This window comes from Vicugna pacos, chromosome 5 (assembly GCF_048564905.1).
Source record: "Vicugna pacos chromosome 5, VicPac4, whole genome shotgun sequence".
NCBI lineage: Eukaryota > Metazoa > Chordata > Mammalia > Artiodactyla > Camelidae > Vicugna > Vicugna pacos.
Window position 1 is genome coordinate 69,418,690 of NC_132991.1, and position 16,579 is coordinate 69,435,268.

The 16,579-nt window shown below is 33.7% G+C and overlaps 1 protein-coding gene and 1 long non-coding RNA gene across 3 annotated transcripts in view; one reads left to right on the top strand and one right to left on the bottom strand.

Moving 5' to 3' along the window:
* Window positions 1–16,579, bottom strand: part of LOC140696449 (uncharacterized) — a 71,764-nt gene that overhangs the window by 17,839 nt on the left and 37,346 nt on the right. The window lies entirely within an intron of this gene.
* C2CD6 (C2 calcium dependent domain containing 6) overlaps window positions 1–16,579 on the top strand; it is a 76,419-nt gene that overhangs the window by 6,306 nt on the left and 53,534 nt on the right. Inside the window, 6 exon segments of the mRNA XM_072961462.1 lie at window positions 2,951–3,037; window positions 6,599–6,650; window positions 8,239–8,384; window positions 11,390–11,509; window positions 14,606–14,650; window positions 15,586–15,654. Coding sequence (XP_072817563.1) covers window positions 2,951–3,037; window positions 6,599–6,650; window positions 8,239–8,384; window positions 11,390–11,509; window positions 14,606–14,650; window positions 15,586–15,654 — 519 coding nt within the window.

Genomic DNA, 16,579 nt, shown 5'->3' on the forward strand with positions numbered 1-16,579 from the left:
TAATACTGCTATATTTGAAAAAGATACCTTCAAAGATTTGAAGTTCCAAATGGAAGAGATGTATCTTGGATGAGCCTAGTAAATTACAGTACTGATTTTTCATTTATATTATTCAAAGTTTTTAGTCCAGATTTTTTGAGTAAAATGTTACTTCTGTGATTAATTATTTCTGGTAAGCTAATTGGAGAGCATTGCATTTTTTATATTTCAAAGGAAAAATGGTCTCTGACCCTGCTGAAACATCATGAGATTTTTAAACAAAGAAGAAAATTGTTTCTAAGATTTTTATATGAGATACCATGACCTTCTAGGCTGCTCATAATACATTTTCGCACATAAAATAACATTAACTATAAATATTTCCAATAGTTTTCATAATGTTCTCACCTTAACATGAGTTTATTTCAAAAAGAAAGTCATATGCACATTCATTAAAAGGTCACCTACTTACTGTGAAAGGACATATTAAGAAATACATATTTTTAAATATTTGCCAGTTTACATACTACTGACAGTCACCACACAAAAGTTTAGCTAATCAGAACATTTTTCTGTTTGTAAAACTGAAGTGCATGATGCATCTTTGCCAACTTTTTAAAATGCCTTACTGTGAGATTTCTTATGATCAGTTCTCATCTATTTGCAAAGCAGACTAAATATTCTACTACTCAAGGTAATATAATTGGCTAACCCACTGAAATAGCAAACACAATACCCTGAAAGCAGGAGAGCTCTGATGTGAACCTCTCTGAGCATGAAACTCACTTTTCCTCAGAATTTTTGTTCTGTACTTACATAGTCAGCTGTATGTGCTTGCTTTCTTATTTGTTAAAGAAAATGGAAAATTCTAATATTTTCTGCCACTACTCTAGAGGATAATCCCTGGGTCCTGCTGTGAATGTCCTTGTTTCATAGGGACAGAGAACCACAGAGGGTGAAAAGGAGTCATTGCTCCTGAGCTCGGGCAGGGAAAAAGAATTGAAAAAATCTCTTTTAGAGTTTCATTCCATTTACCTGTAGCTTTTACAATAAATGGCAAGGTCTGACTGATCAAATAAATTATTCTTTTTCCATGTATAAGATTCTGTGCAGAGAATGAGTAAAGATAAAACTCTTTCTTCTTGTATATTTCAATACACAGCCAAAATATAAATAAAACACTGTAGTAACTGATGGCAAAACCCCACAGTGTCATTGCTTTTTACCTGCCTTCAACACCAGGCTGAACTTCCCAAGGGCAGGAACGCTTGAAGCCGAAATCAGTGCAGTGCTAGGCACGGAGTCATGCCGGCACATTAGTGAATGTTAATTCTCTGTGAGGATAGTGAGGTTGCCCTTAGCAAGAGGAGTGGGAGCGTCCTAGGACAAGGTAGGCATGTAGGCTAGTGGGCTTTCAGAGAAAACTGGAGGGGAGGAGAGTGGGCCAGAAAGGTCACTGGGGAGGAAGCGCAGAGCAGTGTGAGTGAGGGTACAGCCTTTTAAGAGAAGTGCCACCAGGAACTTCTGTTCAGGGTGGGGCCAAAAGCAATAGGGCGGAAAGACATAGTGGGATTAACTAAAATTAAAATTCTCTGTGGGTTCAGGAGAAATTCTAGGTGGTGTCAGAGGCTTTACGAGACGAGTCTGGAAATTTTGTTCAGGGTTCTAATAGAATTTGGCAAAGAGTTGTTTTGCTCATGCTGATGCTGTTGAAGAGAGCTCTGCCGGTATGAGGTAGGAAAAGTGAAAAGCTAATAAAATGAGGAGTTGTTACCAAAATGCCAGGTTGTTAAGGATAAATTAAGTATTAGTATTCTAAAGGATTTTTCCCCCAATTATTTTGTAGCTATTAAAATTGCATATTCAAAGTAGACTTCCATAATAAGGTTATTAAAACATTAGAAAGTATGAGGTTCTGTATTAAATACATACACTGTATACAGATTGATATTTTTGTGACAATAACAGTACAGTAATTGTCATTCAGTTACCTTAAACTATGAGTTAATCATGTGTAAAACACACTAAACCAATCAGTTGCAAGAATAACAAAAAGATCCAAGATATGTAAAACAAATGTTTTCAGTACAACTGACGTATTTGTTGTATACTTTAAAACAAAGTTTTCAGCATAACTAAGGATTTATTATATACTATAAAAATTAAACAAGTGATTCTTGAAAGACATATAACAACAAAGATTCCTGAGAAACTATTGCTTATAAATAAGGCCATGTTGATTCAAATTCAGCTAAGGTTGGGAATAAATATAATTCTTTTCAGGTTAGATTTTTAATAGGCAGTTTATTCACGATTCCCTTTACCTTTCCCCTCCCCTCCCTTTCTCTTTACTTTATTTTAAAAATTTATATTAAAATGTCTTGTAATTTTTAAAGGCTCACCATTATGTGTAGTGACCAGAGCCCTTAAGAACAAAGTTAAATATCAACCCACATGTATCAGTTAGTGTGAAGTTGCTCTGGACAAAATCACACATCTAAAAACCAAAAGCCATCTATTCACAGCTCCTTCCCAGTGTGCCTACTATTCCAAAGGGTTAAATTCTCATTCCTTCAGTGGCTGTTAACTGAAGGAATACTGGGATAATTTCCAAGCAGGATTACTGCCATTTGTGGGATACAGGACCTAATTCACATCAGATTGAGTCTGGAATGTGGTAGTGACGATTTTTTGTAGTTCGCAGGGAGAACACATTGCTCATGTTATTATGCACTTCTCTTCTCTCTCATGACGCCCTTAATGATTTTGTATTTAATTGTATACATTTTGTTTCTCTGATAACTTACTGATAAACTTAGAGAGGATAGGGATGAGTTTTCAAGTCATAGAATATATATTATAAAATATATAATACCTCATACTAGATACTCATAAAATGTTTGTTGAATTGAAGGAGCCTTTAATTGTATTCTTCTTTGCCTTCTAAAGTCTTAATTTATTTACACTGTAGATGCTAAGGAAAACTCTTAAAGGGTCTGAAAGTAAAGAACTGGCAGTAACACCTGAAACACCAGCGTTGGTGCCGTTTGGGGATGTGGTATGTATGAATTAAGCCTCAATAAGCTATAAATTATTTCTTACTTCATTTGATGACTGGTTAATGTTTATTATTTGGTATCAAAACATTATGTATAGAAAATGGTCCTCTGATAAAGATATTTATGAATTTTTCATTTTTAGGAGTCAGAAGCATTCTAATAATTGCTGAAATTATGGAAAACATCCTGATTCACTGAAAGAATGTTGTCTATGTTAGAAATTCCCAAACTCTAGTTACATCAGAATTACCTGGGATACTTTTTAAAAACAGTGATTCTTGGGCCCCACCTAAGATGTGATAACTTAGAAACTGAGACTAGAGTCTGGGAATCAGCATTTTTGTTGAACTCTTCAGATGATTATATATATTGTCAGATTTAGGAAAGTTTGAGTGAAAATTGATCCCACAACTCTCCCTCATCCAAAAATAATAAACCACAGAAACGAAAGCAAGCACACTCATCAGTCATACATGTACACACAAACACACAGCTGGGACCTAATATCCAGGCTGAGAACCAGAAAAACCTGTTTTCTCTTTTGGTTGCCATAGAGAGAGTACAGGCCGCGAGGATCTGTGTGCGTTTACGGCTGTCAAGTATTGTATTCTTTTACAGTTATCTGTACTTTCTGAACACCATGAGAAGAGTTAATGGGTATGAAGTGAGAGTTTTCTTGTCCTTCTTCTCTTCTCCTATCATATACTAATACATTTTCTTGAGTAAAAAATATATGATGAATTTAACACCACCTTTTGGGGGGGGAGTAAGAATAATTAATGTATACTTTTTTTAATGACCATGGCCTACCTTTATTCATATGTAACACTTTCTTCCCTATTTCACAATCAAAGCTGGAGTATAAGCCTTCACTGTCTAAATCTAAACTTAGGAAAGGCTCTTTGAAATCACTTTTGTCCATAAACTATTGTGCATGTCATTATGTTGACGTACTAATTTCTATAATCCATACTCTTGAATATGATTCTGCACCTCTGTAGAACTCACATTTTGAGGAATACTTCTACTTCACCCACAGTTCCTAACCTCATAGTTTGTATTTCCCTCATTTGAATTACATGTTGCTAGATATTAAAAAGCTTCTCCTAAGAGCCAGCTGGAAGTTTTGACAGAGAGATGTTTGGTATGTGACTAATGGCTCCTCTCAGTGCATGATTCAGCCACATCACCTCCTCTTTGAACGTTCAGCAATTTGGCGAGGTTGGGATGTGTGTAGGCCATGATAACTGCCTCACAACCCACTACTCCTGTTTCTAAAAGTCACATCCCATTTTCAGAAAAAAAAAAATGTGAAAAAGCTGTGTCTTAAAATTGGGCACGTGAAGTGTTTTTGTGAACAGGGTTCTGGTTGCTTTCCTGTTTTAAGTGCACGTTCGAGAGCGTCTGGGGGTGAAGGTGTTGATGCTGTTACTGCTTTGGGCCACAGACGAGTCTCAGAATCTGTTATCCGCAGCCTGTTAATGGTCACCATCGTATTTTTTTTAACATTTTTTTAAATTGATTTATAATCATTTTACAATGTTGTGTCAAATTCCAGTGTAAAGCACAATTTTGCAGTTATACATGAACATATATATATTCATTGTCACATTTTTTTCTCTGTGAGCTACCATAAGATCTTGTGTATATTTCCCTGTGCTTTGCATTATAATCTTGTTTATCTATTCTACAATTTTAAAATCCCGTGTATCCCTTCCCACCCTCCACCTCCTTGGCAACCACAAGTTTGTATTCTATGTCTATGAGTCTATTTCTGTTTTGTATTTATGCTTTGTTTTTTTGTTTTAGTTTTTTAGATTCCACATATGAGCGATCTCATATGGTATTTTTCTTTCTCTTTCTGGCTTACTTCACTTAGAATGACATTCTCTAGGAGCATCCATGTTGCTGCAAATGGCATTATGTTGTCGGTTTTTATGGCTGAATAGTATTCCATTGTATAAATATACCACATCTTCTTTATCCAGTCATCCGTTGATGGACATTTAGGCTGTTTCCATGTCTTACCTATTGTAACTAGTGCTGCTATGAACATTGGGGTGCAGGTGTCATCCTGAAGTAGGCTTCCTTCTGGATATAAGCCCAGGAGCGGGATTCCTGGGTCATATGGTAAGTCTATTCCTAGTCTTTTGAGGAATCTCCATACTGTTTTCCATAGTGGCTGCACCAAACTGCATTCCCACCAGCAGTGTAGGAGGGTTCCCCTTTCTCCACAGCCTCTCCAGCATTTGTCATTTGTCACCATTGTATTTCTGAGTGTTAAATCTTTTTCTATATTTCAATAGAAATTTATTCTATTTTTATATTATATGGATCTCTTACGTAAAAGTATAAAAGCTATTGAAATATAAGGAAAGTTAGGGTAGTCATTAATGGCTTCATGTTGAGATTCTTGGGCAAGTGGTAGTGATTTATGACAGAATGCTTATATACAGAACTATGCAGTACAAAATTGTAGCTGTATTTCTCTGTTTTACCCTCCTGTGTACACTCAATTTTAAGAAAGAAACCATGATTCATGGACTCATCTGTGGCAATACCATTTTAAGTACCACCTGGATTAGAACATAACATTTCGTACTTATGTCTCCTTAAGAAATAGACTACCATATTTTCTTCTTCAGAATTTCATCATTCAGATACAGTAGTCTTAAGTATTGAGTGCTAACTTCTTTTTCTGTATTATTCTAAAACCAAATCTTTATAATTACTTACATTACATTTGAAACTACTATTGGGACATTTATTTTGCTTCACAATATTTAATACAATATTACTGTTGTTTTTACTTCGATTTTAAGACCAAACATCACTGAAGACCAAATGGCTTATATTTGGCTAATACTGCATATTAGTATTCAAGTATTCCTGTATTAATTTGGTGCTTGATTTTATGGTTAAACACAGGGTACAATTTTCTTTAACATTTACAAACACTTTACACAAGAGAGAATGAATATTTTATAGCCCTTGGCATATTATACTCAATGAATGATTGTTGAATGAATGAAGTGGTTTTAGGATGCTGGATAAGAGCTTATCTGAAGCAAGTCATATTTCTTATTATATGCAAGATTGTTTTTATCAGTTCTCACCTAATGTAAAATAAAAATGATTCAAAGGGGGATAGTTGGACTGAAGTTAATAAATGACTTTTTTAATTTTTTTGCTTTGTATTCTTGTTTATTTTAGGTTTACTTGGAACAAATCTTGCCTATTTTCTTATGTATTTTTGCTTTCTGGTGTTTTCTATTAATTAGATATTTCTAATAAAAAATATTTCTTTTCTTTTCTTTTGGTAGGGAAGTTGATTAGGTTTACTTATTTATTTTTAGGGGAAGTATTGGGGATTGAACCCAGGACCTCATGCATGCAGAGCATGCGCTGTACTACTTGAGCTACACTCTCCCCCTAAGAAGCATTATTTCTAATGAGAAAAACTAAGTGAAACTTTTTAAAAATATAGTTTGTGTAGAGTAAAATGGAAGGAAAATTAACTTTTAAAAATTCATTCACTGTGGTGTTTTTGATTGTTACAGGTTGGCTGTCTGGCTATTCATGTAAAGAACTGCAGAAATTTTACGCCTAGGAGTATCCTTTCTTTTGATTTAAGAACCACACTATGATCATATATGACTGTTTGAGTTATATTTTGCTGCATTAAAAAACACCCCAAAGCTTGGTGGCTTAAAGCATTAACCATTTTATTATCAGTCACTATCTGTGCTTTCACGGGGCGGTCCTTCTGTTTCATGTTATCATAGCCGGGCCTGCAGCCATCTGGCAGTTCAGGAGGGCTGGAATATCTAAAAAATGGCTCGTTTACATGTCTGGTGCTTTGGTGAGAATGCCTGAAAGACTGGACTTAGCTGGGATGCTGAAAGGGTTAGACCTTTCTTTCCATGTAGTCTCAGGGTCTTATCTGTCATTATTAAAAAAAATTCTGCATTAATTTTGATTTTAAAAACAGTACATTGAAATACGATCTTGATTACTGAAACTTTGATGCGACTTTAAATTTTGCACCCTGGCTGGTGCCTCTCTCAGCCTATCCTAGTCTCAGCTCTGATCATGTCCCTCTCATGTTAAGGGAGTCACAGGACCAGGCCATATTCAAGAGCAGAGGAAAATAAACTCCACTTTTTGATGTGGAGAGTGACAAGACATTTTTAGCTGTCTGTAATCCATCCCAATCATCATATAAATTAAAAAAATATATATCTTCTTGTATGATAATACTAATTTCTTTCTTTCCTTTTGTTTTTTTTTTGGTGGGGGGTAGGTAATCAGGTTTACTTACTTATTAATTTTTAGAGGAGGTGCTGAGGATTGAACCCAGTACCTTGTGTATGCTAAGCATGTACTCCACCACTTGAGCTATACCCTCCCCCCAATACTAATTTATTTCTAAGTAATAACTATGCTTTTCTTAAATGTTCTTTAAAGGATTTATTTTTCTCAGTGCCTTTAAATAAGCTGAATGCTTATTATTAGATTTATCATGGCATAAAACCAGTCTCATTATAAAGACTTGGTGTTTTTTTTTTGTATAAAGTGAACTAGTGAAGAGAATTCTATATAAAAAGAGTTTTGAAGACAATCATAAAAACAAAATTTTTAAATGCATAAAGTGCTATGAAAGATAAAAATATAGACCAATCTGGCATAAGTATATAATGAAATGAGTTAAAAAGTAGAATGCTGTTTTAAATTTTGTTGTCTTAAAATTAAGAATAAATTACTCTGAAATGACGTATCTTTTAAATATCTATATAATTATGCTTGGGAAAAATTTTTCAAGTATATATTGCCAATGTTTTAGTCACCTTAAAAAATAATATAAAGGAAAAATTGCAAAGGGATTATAATGGAAATGTGAGGATAATAATATGAGAAGTGACCTAAGGAAGAATCAGCCTTTTCCTTATATTATGCCTACCACTGAAGGGCAAAAATACTCTTTTAAAAGACTTTCCTTATTGTTTAATATGCTCTATTATTTATGTATTTATTTGATTGATTCTTAGGTTTTAGCCTGGATTGTTTAATGGATTAACTTTATAGTGCATTATTGTTCAGTAACAACAAAATATACTTCCTCAGTTTTTTAATGGATTAATTTTGTAATGTGTTATTAATCAGTTACAACAAGATTTGCTTCCTAAATATCTATTTTCAGTCCATTTACAATATTATAATAATTTATTCATTCGCATCTCTATAAACAACATGGTGAAATGTACAAAAACTTATAGCTTGCTATCGTCAAACAATGAAAAGAACACTATAATTACATTTGATGATGTGAAGTATTTTTCTGTACAGGTAATGTTAAAGTTCTCTTCTAGATATAAGTATGCATTTTTATAGTTTCAAATATTCTACACTTACAGTATCTTTTTTTCCCAGGGAATAGGAAAGAAACCAAAGTGATGTTTTTTTATTTGATATTTTATAGTATTGTAGTTCTATATTATAGACTATGTTGATGTTTTATGATTTACTCTAGAATACATCATCATGGTGTTCTTCTCTGAGATCCTACTGTCTGTGATTCTGAGTGTTTATCATGCAGGCATGCATTTTTCTCTGTCATATTCTTCTCCTCCCATCTATCCTCTTCCACTCTGTCTTTGTCAGCTTGGGCTGCTAAAGCAAATTACCATAGATTGGGTGACTTACACAACAGACCTTTATTTCTCACCTTTCTGGTTGGTAGGAAATTCAAGATCAAACATGCTGACTTATCTGGAGTCTGGTAAGAACCTGCTTCCTGGTTTGCCAGTGGTTGTCTTCTCATTGTATGTCAGAGAGCAAAGAGAGACCATCTTTCTTGCGTCTCTTCTTATAAGGATACTTGCCAGATTCACAAGGGCTCCACTCTTATGAACTAGTTACCTCCCAAACACCCCCACTACAAATACCGTCACATTGGGGATATAGGCTTCAGCATATAAATTTTGAGGTGACACAGACGTTCAGTCCATAGCACACCGTTTCTTTCTTTTTTTTTTTTTTTTTTGCCTCCTGCTCCGTTCCTGCTCTCCTTTCTTCTTATATATACTCTAATTATTTTTGCATGGATTAGCTTGTTCAGTCTTTATAACAAACCCTCAGAATATCTATACACTTACTGTCATCCTTGTTTTGCAGATGAGGAGGCAGGTAGTGTCAGGTTTAAAGAACTTTCTTAAGGTCATAGAACTAGTAATTGGTGGAGCCGGGAATGTAATCTGGCTTTAGGCTCAGTTCATTAAACTCCCTCTCACACAGAGCTTGCTGTGCTGAGTTTGCTTCTGTTTTTAGTTAAGCTTCTTAGAATCTTAAATGTATCTGAATTGTCTTTTAAATGAGCAACACTTTCATTTAGCCATTGGATTCATTGATTAGTCCAATTGTTTCTAATAATTTTATTACATTAGTTGAATTTTAGTGAAGTCCTAAAACACTTCCTCTATGCCATATATATATATATATATATATATATATATATATATATAAATATAAAAACTTCATTTTGCCTAAGTATTGAGTATTGAAGATAGTTTTTTAAACATAGGTTAAAAAAGGCATTGTTTTGCTAGGGGAAATCTGTGTTATTTCTTTTACTTTGCAAATAATTTTCCTCAGCTTCATTGCAGAGTTTTCAAGAATTTTGTGGATATATGTCCACTTAAATAAAACTTTAAATTAATACCAGAAAACAATATATATTAACAGGGTACTTATTTTCATTAGAATAATCAAAATATTTTCCCTGTATTTATTTTAAGAGGAGCCATTAGTTTGAGTCTAATAAAAGGAGAGTTTTAGTGAAACTCTAATGGAAAGTTTGGGAATGACTTAGTAATTAAATTCATTCCTTATGTGCTCATTTTCCTTGGAAAATTGTCTTTGGGCCTTCTTTGAGGTCTAGGATGAAAGTAGCATCTCTGAGGAGTACTTGTGTTTGCCTCTAAGAGACTTAAGGCCACTACCAGCTTGGTGCCACTTGAACACTTTATATTCCATACTTGAAGGCTTTAAAAAATAGTTTTTGTTTATTTGTATTAATGGTTAAATATACATAATATAAAATTTATCACTTTAACCATTTTGTGTCAAGCTTGAGGATTCTTATACCATCCAGCGGATGACCTAGCAATTCCACTTCGTGTATTTATCCAAAGAAAACAAAATCACTATCTCAAAAAGATATCTACACCCCCACGTTCATCACAGCATTTATAATAGCCAAGACATGGAAACAACCTAAGTGTCCATCCACAGTGAATAGATTAGAAACATGTTCCATAAAAAGAAAAAAATCCTGCTATTTGCAACAACATGGTTGGACCTTGAGGGTATTATGCTAAGTGAAATGAGTTGGACACAGGAAGACAAATACTGTTTGATCATTTATATGTATAATAAAGCCGCTCCCCACCTCCACCCAAACTCATAGATACAGAGAATGGATTAGTGTTTGCCAGAGCTGGGGCTTGGTCGAGGTGGGGGTGTGAAATGGGTGAAGGTGGTCAAAAGGTACAAACTTTCAGTTATGAGATAAATAAGTCCTTGGGATCTAATGCACAGCATGGTGACTATAGTTAACAATACTGTATTATGTAATTGGAAGTTGCTAAAAGAGTAGATCTTAAAAGTTCTCATCATAAGAAAAATATTGTAACTGTGTAATGATGGATGTTAACTAATCTTATGGTGATAATCACTTAGTATTATATACAAATAGCAAATCATTATGTTATACACCTGAAAGTAATGCAATGTGATATGTCAATTATATCTCAGTTAAAAATTTTAAAGGCACTAATATTCTAATACTCAAATTGGCAAAAGGGTGTATGAATTTTAAAGGTCACATAACGATGGTATTGTGTTACAGGGTTCAAGGTTAGAAGAGAGTTTCAAGTTGAGACAATGATACGAATTTTATTGAAAAGTTAAAGAGCAAAGACTGGAAAGGATATTGGATGTCTTTTGAAATTAGATGTTTGGATTACCTACATTTTTTTGGATTGGATATTGGGTATTGGACTACCTTTGAAAATGTAATTTCAGTAGAGTATTGAGGCTAAACTTTTGTGTAGAGTTAAAAAGAGAGTGTCAGCAGTGGATGTTTCAAAAAGAGTGTAAGTGACATTAGACATAAACAAGAACCTTATTTTTGTTGGCATTAGGGTATATGTGACTGTGAGATTGGCTAATAACATAAAAACTAATCACTAGGTGTGTACATATATATATACGTAGTTTATAGGTGTATTCAGGAATTCTGTCAGAAATTCAGGCTGAAAATTTAATTCTTTTCATATGTATTTTTTATGAAGGTTCCCAGACGTCAAGATGATGAGAAGAATAATATTTACTTAGAACTAATGCGATATGACGATACAAAAAGGCCTAATTTTTTAGGGAGTGTTCAGGTACATCTTTATGAAGTAATTCAGGTATGTATCAAAATCATTTTTTCACCTTGATATCACATTGTCCAGTTGGTGTTTGTTGTTATGATTTTTTTATACTTGATGGACTGCTTTTGTTTATTATCTGTCATCAAATTCATGTGCTTAGTAAACAGTATCTCCCTCTGGTTCAAAAAAAAAAAAAGAGTTGGTTTGTAACAGCGTAATGTTTTTAAAAATTTATTTTCTAGAAGGGCAGTGATACAACGTAAAAGACTAAGCATGTTTTGTTTTGTTTTCTGAAATATTTTAAAACAAGACTCAAACCACAAACTCTCTTAACTGGCAGCACCAGTTTCAGTTCTTTATCCTTAGCTGGGCTGCTTGCGGTCTGCCCTGTGCATGTGTCATTTAGGGGTCAGCCAGAGTTTGGGGCAGAGTTTACACATAGATTTTGTGGTTCCTTCCCTCTTGATTTTTCCTTTCTAGGAGTCCCTCCTTCACTTTCCAGTAGCCATAGTTGCCCTGAACTCAGAGGAAGAGGACTAATTGATTAGTGAACAAGTATAAACAATTTGAAGGGTTTTCAGAAATATTTGTTAGGACATAAAGCAAGGAAGCCCTCAAAGACTAATGGAGTTCCTTCAAAAGACATGGGAGCCAGATTGCAGGGGTTCCTCCTGGCCTGTTTCAGGATAATTTAACCACCAAAAAGATCATTACAAATTCTGATTAAAGAAAAATCGATGAATCCTTGATGAACTTCAAAAAAGAAAAAAAAAGAGCATGGGAAGAGAAAAGGAAGTTTTACATTTTTAACAGAAGAATGTCAATTAATAAATATGGAAGGGATGATAGAATTACAAATTCACCATTTTTGCAACTCTTCATAGTGAATAATGATTAAGTCAGTTAAGACATAGTAATGGTACTAAAAATTTTAGGCTATTGGAGGACAAGATATTTACATGGTACCAAAGTAACAGCACATAGAATAATTTTTGCAAAGGGGAAAATGTTCCTCTATAATAGAACTGATAGTATATTTATACAATGGAATACTACTCAGCTATGAAAAAATAAAATAATGCCATTTGCAGCAACATGAATGGACCTGGAGAATGTCATTCTAAGTGAAGTAATCTAGAAAGAGAAAGAAAAATACCATATGCTATCGGTTATATGTAGAATCTAAAAAAAATAAAAGACAAATGAACTTGTTTACAAAACAGAAACAGACTCACAGACATAGAAAACAAACTTATGGTTACTGGGGGGAAGGGATAAATTGGGAGTTCAAGATTTGCAGATACTAACTAATATATATAAAATAGATAAACAATAAGTTTATACTGTATGTCAGAGGAACTATATTCAATATCTTATAACTTATGGTGAAAAAGAATATGAAAATGAATATATGTATGTTCCTATATGGCTGAAGCACCGTGTTTTACACCAGAAATTGACACCACATTGTTAACTGACTATACTTCAGTAAAAATTTAAAAAATAGGTTAGCTCTAAGAAAAAAGTTTACAGGAAAGGAAATATAATGATATACTTATGATTTAACTCCTTTTAAAACTATTTATATGAATTACTTTGATTTTTAAACTAAATTTAAAAGCTAATAATAAATTCATAATTTATGGTGAAAAAAAAAAAGAAGTGATAGTCACCACTTAACCAAGAGCTTGAACTTAGCATAAGTAATTACATTTAATCTAGATGGAAAGTATATGGAACTTGTAGTGTTTCAACTGATTGATATGTTTGAAACCTTTTGTGATAAGAGCTTAGGAAATCAGATAGCTTTCTAATAAATTAGCAAAGAGGCATCAAGTGATCACAGAGGAGAACATATTGACTATGAATAAGAGTAAACAACTGAGGGTTCTCAGAAGAATCTGGGGAGAAGATCTGGGAAATGACTAAAATTCCTTTTACTTTGTATGGCAATTTAGGTGTTAGAAAAATGTGACATAATTTATTAGTAACATTTTGTTGAAGGAGCTATGTTTGGACTATAGTTATATGGCAAACTTTCCAGTGTTTATTTTTATAAGGGTACATTTTTTAAATGAAAAATATTACCCTTATTCTACAGTTCTAATATAACATTTAAGTTCTCAAAAATTTCTTCTAATTCTTTTTTCATAAACATAAGCAGAAAAATAGGAAATATAAAAAGAACCAAATTCAGTTTCTAGACCTGTTGTTTTCCTCATTGTAATGCCTCACTAGGAGCTGAGATGGCAGGTGATAAGTAGTTTCTCGTGGATTGTTACGTTTGCGGGTACAGAGGACATGTAGACCAGGTGCCAAAGTTTTTGCCAAGTGAGCATTAGTGACCAGAATGTCCGAAAGACGTGCCAGATAGCATGGGGCATAAAAGAGGAAAGCTTTCTATCTACCTAAAATAATAAGATCTGAAAGCAGTAGAAGGGAGTGTGGAGGATCCTACTCCACCACCTGACCTTGAGCTATGTGGTCCTTTGCTTGAGGAGTCTGAAAGGGGAGCAGCATCCTTAGTGGTGAGTCAGGTCTGAGGGAAAGCAAAGGGGAAATGTTTAGTGGAGCAGTTGAAGATGTAAAGTTGTTTGTTAACTGTGGAATGGGGATTTCATGAGCCCCAGTGGAAAATGCTGGGAAGAAAGGGAACCATTGGATGTTGGATTAGCACAGCAGGGATGACCAGAAATGATGACCAGAAATGATGACCAAGGATACCAAAGGTTTACCCGGTCAAAAAGATCCCAACAGTCCCCAAGGGATAAGAGAAGCACGCAGTTCTGTCATGAGTCAGCCTATCAGGTAGACTTATGTTTAAGTAAACTCTCAGAGGAGTGCAGGCATGGCTTTTTCCTGTAAGACTTCCAAAAAGGGGAAGTGTAAGTAGCAGGAACATTTTTCTTTAAAACATAAATGTAGATATTAACATTTATTTCTGGTACAATCTGGAATTTTTATTTTCTTCTAATCATTCACTGTATTTGTATTTTAACTATTAAATTAATATGTACATTAAAATCATTATCTAATTTTTTAAAATTTATGAGATGGTTTAGATAATATTACAAGTGACTAACATCAGTGATTCTATATTTAAGAATTTTATTATTTCTTATTGTTTTCTAGAAAGGGTGCTTTACTGAAGAACTCCAAATGTTGAATAAAAACATGGTAAGAACTTTACTGAAACTTCCGAAGCTTTGTGCACACATTTAACATTTCATCTAACTTTACTCCCATACTGTTTTTATTCTTTTGTTACCCTACCAGTGACTGTTTGAATGAATAGAGATGTATTAAACAGAGAGTATAATATTTGCTCACGAAAATCTTCATCTCCACCTTTTTAATAATGCTGCTATCTTACTGCCAAATGGTGTACAAGAAAATTAGAAATTGTTGGGTGGGAGAGTGAAATGCCTCCAGCTGCTTCTTTGACTGCATGACCTCAGGATCCTCACTTGCTCAATTGAGGAAGTATTGTTTTCCTCCTTGAAGAGTTTCTAAAGAGTTGCTTATAGTTCTTACTTGAATTTCTTTTTAAGTGCTTAAAACTTACTATCTTGATTAATTGATCTTCTACTCAGAGAAGCTTCTGCTGCCAATAACTAAATCAGGGACAAGGGACATAAAAAACAGAATGATGGACATTTGAGGTCATAACCTCTGACAGCCTCCTTCATCTCACATGTGAGCAAGCTGGGGTTCAGAGAGAAGAAATCACTTGTATAAATCAAAATTTTATCAGAAAATGGAAGTGGAGGTGGGAAAAGTGTGAATAAATACTTTAAAAATATATAATGGATAAGAATGCTGATATATTTAAGTGTATCTCAGCATAATTGTAGTAACAATTATAAATGAATATTTTTCATATTTTAATCATATAATATTCCTTAATTTTAGCATAAAAGGCTTTTAACACTTCAGGAACATCATAGATTCTTCTGTAGGAGTTACTTGTGTAAATTTTTTTTTTGATCAAGAGATTCATGTTTTGGTTTTTCTAACTTACAAATTTGTGAAGTAAAAATATCACTTGCTATCACTTCTCTGTTAAAATAGCTTCCTGATCAAGTAATAAAATAAACTTGGCTCATGTTTAGTTTATCTGCAGGGTGGTAGTGGAATTTATGTTCTCCTATGGAAACTTTGGTTATGGATTTTCACATCAGGTTAGTTCCCTTTTTGAAAATAATTCTGCTCTAACTCTTTAGTCAAATCATCCTCCTCAGCCTCTATTCTTTCTAGTCTGATAAATTCTTTAAAATAAATATTTTTAAGGAATGCCATTTCTGGCCTAAAGAAACATGAAACTGTTCCATTATTTATTTATACATTTAAAAATAATGATATTTTATTCAAATGTCTGTACTATACAACTTGTTTGCATGTGTATGTACATTGAAAACAAAATTTAAGTATTCAAGAAGTGAGTGTGGATTTTCATAAAAATGGAGTCCTTGATGTTGTTCAGTTAATATTTTGTACTCTGATCACATACAATCCTTTCTCCCCAAGACTATTCCAACATCAACCCTTCTTGATTCGTCAAGAGAGTAATATGCCCAAAGAAGATCCCTTCCTAGCTTTAGCCTGCCCCTTTAAATTTATGACATATATCCATGTTGCAGTGAAAATTTTTGTACATTAACCTATATCCTTTTCTTCCATTATGTCTTAGGCTGGATTCCTAGAATGGAAGTTATTGTCAGTAATGACCTTTTCAAGGAATTGTCCTAGAAAAGTTGTACCAACACATATTTTCACCACGCATTTGAAAAAACTCTTGCTATCCCTGGGTATTATCACAGCTTTTGGGCATTTATAAATCCAGTCCCATTAGTACTTCTGGTATATAGGGGAAATGACCCCTATACTTTACATACAATCTTTAATTTTCAGTTTTTGCTGTTTTTTGTTCTCTTGGTTGTTTTTTGATTACGAATTGAGAGTTGATACAGCAGTCTTATTAAGTATGTCTGCCATTGTGGTAACAGGGAAGTCCCTGTGAAATGTGTTTTTAAGTTTTGCCTGTGGTGTATATCATAATGTTTTTTTAACACGTTTTGAATCACAAGTGAGTAATATACTGATAAC